The sequence below is a fragment of the Fopius arisanus genome, unplaced genomic scaffold (genome assembly GCF_000806365.1).
Source record: "Fopius arisanus strain USDA-PBARC FA_bdor unplaced genomic scaffold, ASM80636v1 scaffold00085, whole genome shotgun sequence".
NCBI lineage: Eukaryota > Metazoa > Arthropoda > Insecta > Hymenoptera > Braconidae > Fopius > Fopius arisanus.
In genome coordinates, this window is record NW_011887824.1 from 33,575 (window position 1) to 39,750 (window position 6,176).

General features: G+C 35.8%; 1 protein-coding gene across 1 annotated transcript in view; it reads right to left on the reverse strand.

Moving 5' to 3' along the window:
* Positions 1-339: 339 nt before the first annotated feature.
* side (sidestep) overlaps positions 340-6,176 on the reverse strand; it is a gene marked incomplete in the record, with an annotated part of 89,733 nt that continues 83,896 nt past the window's right edge. The window contains 3 exon segments of the mRNA XM_011311179.1: positions 340-2,053; positions 4,508-4,717; positions 4,879-5,340. Of these exon segments, the coding sequence (XP_011309481.1) occupies positions 2,010-2,053; positions 4,508-4,717; positions 4,879-5,340 (716 nt within the window).

Genomic DNA, 6,176 nt, shown 5'->3' on the forward strand with positions numbered 1-6,176 from the left:
AAATTCAATATCTCAATATTCTTTCACCATTATTCTATCTTTTCACACTTTCTGCTTCTTCAGCTTTTGATTCCGCCATCACTTTCTAGACGCAATCGATTTCCAACGGTAGCTGTGAATCATATTTATAGACTCGGTGCTCTTTCATACACAGCGAACAGTGGGATTTTATCACACACTGTTCGCGAAGAATTCTTTGAGATGGAAAAGACTCACCGAATGTCTACAACAGCCGTCCACTGATATGATAAAAATTACTGGAAAAATGCAATTAGTTTTGTTTCGTCAAGTGAATAAGAGAAATTCCTACTCAAAACTTTATTATCTTTATTATCCTCTTAATGTCAATTTGAGAATTATGATGAGCGTAAAGTTAACATTACACCGCAATAAATTATCGTCAATTGCTATATCGGATACGACAATTGTAGTAAAGTATCCGAGAATAGTTTTATAAGTATTGTAATGATTTCCCACTGAGTTTTAAAAGTATTCCAGTACTTTTCAGTGTGACCTTCCATAATGGCACCGACTTTGCCCGTTAACAATAGCTTTCAAATATCTTCCAATATCTTGAATGTCTATCTGCCTCGCTAGGCAAGCTCATCAATTCGAAAACTTTGTCTTTCGATTCTTGGGAAAATGCCATCGTACGCCTCCTCCAATCATATATATTTCCTCTTTTTCGTTCACAATTCCAACCGAAATGGAATTAATTAACTTTACAACCCTCTCATTTCTCACACTTCTCTCTGTAATGAATAATAGTTTACTGCATTCCAAAGTTTCCAAGTTGCATACAAATTTCATAAATTCCCCCCCAGTTAAATTAAATAACTGAAATAAATCAAATCGATGGTTATGAATTTTTTACTTCATTCAATTAAGTTCATTTTATTTCATTAATAAACGAGTCGAAGTGGATGACGATGAGATATTTGAAGGAAATCTAGTAGATTCATCCAAAACGAGGTAAAAGTTTGTCGAATATATAATGAGGATTAATTGATCAGCTTTCACGATTCAGGTAATTAAACATTCACTAGACGAAATTGCAGTGCTGGAGGGTCTGAATTTTTAACACCATGTAAAACACTATTCGAATGAAATGAATTTTTGAAAAAATCACTTCATATATATTTACGTTACTCTGAATTTATATTATCTAATAATACATTTGCTGACGAACTTTAGTCTAAGGTTAATTAATTAATGGTAGAGTCTGTTATGATACATCGATTAATCATAGGAAAATGCCAGCCTCTTAAAACTAATGGGATGTAAAAATAATTGTACATTAATCTCTTTCATGGCACTTGTGGCACGTAATACCAACTGATAACTACAGAAAATGAACTAAGTTAGAATTTATGTTCATAGAACGATAGATACACTAATTGCTATATACTAGAAATACTTGATACACGGCACCAAAATTCTTTTTCATTTATCATTGCAAAGGGTTTTTCATCCTGTGGAGTTGATAGAACAATGAGGAAAGCATCAGATGCTCCCACAAGAATACTCAACAGCGTTTATTTATAAACTTTTAAAACTCCTATTCATTGTGCTTTCACAGTTCGGAATTACTCCATATTTTTTCGTGAAATGAAATATGGATTCTTTATGACTAAGTATACAATGCCCGAAGAGGAAACTGCGGTGGGTTTTTTTTTTCTTTTTCAAATCGAGTGCTCTACATGAATTATTCTTCCGGTGAAATCCAACAGTGTTGAACGATAGAAGAATCATAACAAATAACGGGAAGACATTGAAATAATACAACTAATCCATAAGCAACATTGCGACGTGAATTTTTTCCAAACAGGATCTTCAAATGATTTTTTATACGACAAAACACCAACCGCATTGCCTTCCATTACATTAAAAAAAATTATAAATATAGAGACCCACAGAAGAGTCTCGGACGGAATTTTCCTCGAGAGGTAGTAACTTTCACATCTCCTTAGAAGTGGTAAACCAAATTAATTCTTCACTACCTGCTTGCGTTATCTCTCAGTGTCAATCTCCACTTGCGACAGTAGATCAGGTTCTGAAACAGAAAATAAAAAGCCCCCCAACCGCATATTCAGACAAAATGGACTCGGTGACTTGGCTATGAAAAAGATATTAAACATTCCAACAAACCACACATGCAGTTATGCAAGAATCTCATGAAATGATAGGGAGTAAGAGTTTTAAAAAGACAAGAAAAAAAAGATGAAGAAAAAATTGCAAATGGTATGTGAGATGCGAAGTGGGAGCGGGGCTAGACTGAGTCATAAATCCTGCACCTTGCCACCGAGACGTCGAGATAGAAGCACAGCTTCCGGCCTGCGAACCCGTCTGCATCAAGCGCCCTTTCCCTCCCCTCATCGTTTCACTTCCCTCCATTTTGGTCCCAACCTCCCAGTCTCTTCCGGTAGAGAGAGCGGCTGGTTTTCCCTTTAGCCTACCACTCGGTCCTCATACTATCTAAGAACTTAATCACCTTTTCCGTGTTCTCGTCATGACACTAGCTCTGCCAACTAGACCAACTAACTGGCGCCATTTTGGTGTAAATGTTTGCCCACCCCTCTACTGCCCCATTTCCACACTTTTTTTTTTATCAACAAAATGGAAGGATACTTGTATACGTATCATTTCCCTCATTTTCTCTCTTTTCATTCCTCATTAACCTCTCTATCCCCACTCTCATTTCAACCCATCGTTTACCTTCTGCTGGATTACTCGAGGATTAGTTACAAGTTTTAAATAGTTTCAAAACAGAAATTACATTGTGGTAGTTTTGGTATCCAGGACACTATTCGGGGGCTACCTTTTTCCGGAGACTCTAACTGCTGACTAACGTCCGATCTTCCCAATTTTCGTAACAAAATAAACGTTCGAGGAGTTTATAATCCATCCGTTGGGATTGAAAACAGATTTATTATCGAACTGAATCTTTGGTTTGAATCTCATCTTGTTAGCCTAAAATATATCAAAACCTGGGATTCAAATTGTACTGGAAAACATACTTGGCATATCCCTTTAACCCAATATGGCTCTTAACCCCCCTCTACCAAAATGTTTCATCTTTTACGAAATTATTTATTTATAACCATTTGAGTGGTTTCCGCATCACAATAGGTATTCTAATTTTTTATCTTTTAGGCTATCAACATTCAATTCAAACAAAAGATTCGATAGGTTCGATAGAGGCTGTATGTCGGCCTTAAGGTGGTTGTCGCGCGACAGTCTCTGTAAAAAGTTTATTCGCTGTAAAACGGGCCAGTTTAGAACACAATCTTTTAGCGGTATATAGTCTCACTTGATTGATTGCATTGTGCATGGATAGCTAAAGCATAACTATATATTTTCCATGTTAACTATTTTCAATTATATAAATTTATGAATTTCCGATAATTATATTCCGTAAACCAAACGGTCAATCGATTTGATTTTTTTTTCTGTATTTCCTCCCACGATGTATATTCCACGTTTTTTTTTATTTCTGAAACTGTCGAGCCGTTGATTTTTAAAAAATTCTAATCGGCAAAACTCCATTTAAACACGTGTTAAATCACTCGAATTTCAAAAATTTATATCTCAAGTTCAAAACGGTCAATTGCAAACGGAAAAAGCTCATTTTGTTGCTAATTTTTCAAACTATTCACCATAAAATTGTTAACGAAAACTGTCGAAAAAAAATTCTACGCGACAACAACCTTAAGATAAAATACTTCAAAATTTTGTGAACTCTAATGGTTATAAAAAAATAACAACGATTGAAAAAGGAAAAAATTATGGAAGGATGGGGAATGGGAATATTAATTCCAAAAGATCTGCCAAGTTTACAGAAAAATAATTGAAAATGCGTATTGAATATTGAGATCATCTGGCAGTCCATTTTAATTCTATATTGTTATTCACTGTCCAATGTATTCTTTTTCTCCATCATGGTTACTGGTAGACTGCGTCTTTTTAATTATTATTATTATTATTTATCTAAAAACTTGACAGATCCCTCAACACCAATATCTCGATCTGCCACTTTCCAACATTTTTTTCTCTTTTTTATAATCATTTTTTTATAACCATATGAGTAGTTTCAAGGACACAATTTGAAACCCAAATGTAGAAATATTTTGCACGATTAAGATAAAATGTAAACCGAAAATTACGCCCGATAGATAGATCCTTGACATTTACAATAGTTACCGAATATTGATTGATGGAACACGCCGGCTAGTTTTTATCGACAGATATCGCTCAAACGAATGGTTTGGTAACAATTACCGAGTACTCAATTGTTATAATTGAACAACACAATTTGATAAGAGTCACCGAACTTGGTTAAGATTAATTGAGTTGTTCCATCACTGTACTCCAGACAAAATTGTTCAAATGCTTCACTCGTGAGGTAAATCGAATGTGGTGTTAGGCATTTCAATTAATGGTACGTGCTATAAAGTTGTGCTCTTCCCCGAGTTCTTTTTAGTGCTTGTCAAGGTACCATGGATTTTACCGTTTCTATTTTCCTCCATGTAAAGACTTGTTCTTTGGGATCTTCTTCTGTCACTACTGTATCTCACTCTTGGCTCAATACGTTGAGCTGATACGTACGTGGGTATTGTGAAATCATCGGGAGTTGAGCGCTCTGGGGCACGTGAACGTTTTCTGCATACAACAACGCCGATAAATATTCCAATGCCGATGAATGAAACCGCTCCAACAACTATAAAAAATATAAAAAAAACCATTTGATTGTTATGGAAGATGAGAAGCAGTTGGGCTTCGCATAAGTTTCAGCTTTACAATTTCTTCAGGCAATGATGGCAAAAAAATGTCAATATTGAAATGTTCAAATGAATAAACAACTCCAACACGAATACTTACCAACTCCAATAACAATAATCATCATATTCTGCGTTTCGCCCGTGGGAATGAAACTTTTGAGTCCATTGATGACGAAACCTGCACCACCGGCTTGCTCAAGATTCCGTCCAATGGATTCCATAATACGAACATTTCTTATTAGCCTAGGCTCACTCTTGCCTCTCTGATTAATAGCATAAACTGCCAATGTATATTCAAAGCCTGGCTCTAAATCATGAAGTTGAAATGTTGGACGTGGATTTTCCGTTCTATAAATTGGTGGAACTTCACCCGCCTCCCCCTGGTCACTTTGTGGTGTCTGGAGAGTGTGGGAGGTTTGGAAGAGCTCTGAGCCTACTACAGAGCCACGTACTTCTAGCAGGAAGTGCTGAGGCAAACCGCCGTCCGAACCGGGGATGCAATTTACCTCGAGTGCGCTACTCTCGTTGTACAGTGCACAGTCTACTGGTGGCTGTGGCACTTCTGTAAATTAAAAATATATACATATATATAGCGTATGCTGAGTAAATTATTGTGAGGGATGTTAACATAAAGTTATTTTCTTTTACGATAATGGTGGGATTCATGTTTGCAGGTTGAACGGTTCAATGGCCGCTACTTTCCCAAACTAATCTCAATTCAGATATTTCACTCCTTTCTGGGATTTCTCCATTATACGTATTAAAATAATGATTAAGTAAATAAATAGATTAAATTAATCAAAATAAATTGGGCAGTCGTGCCTGTGGTCATTGTAATAATCCGTTTCAATAAAAATCGGTGGAATTATTCAGTGAAATCGCATCAGTTATTCAGCCCTAGCCCTAAGTCAGAACGTCCATAAACTCATCGATGATTATCTCTTGACTTGTCTGATTCAGCAATCGGTTTATCAAACTTGCCGATACCGGTCTCTGTGTCAGCCAGATATAAAGACAATACATGCCGTTACACTTGAAGGCAATGGACTGATGAAGAGATAAATGATTTACAATCAACAATCCTGAACTTATTCTTCAGTCTTAATTGTAAGAGCTCAGCACTTTACCTCACCACCAAGAATAAGTTGTGACAAGCTGGTGATCAGATTGATGCGGAAAAATATAAGGTATTCTCATTTAATTATTTAATTACTCCCAAAATGCCATAATCCTGGAATAATATTCCTACGCTTCTAAACTTTTTAAAAATTCATAAAATGTTAAGGAAAAAAATAATAGAAAAAACCGTATATTTTGTCGGAGCAGAGCGATTAACAATTTGTCACAGAATTGAAAAAACCGATGATTTTGCCTAAAGGGGGCAGAACATTAATATAA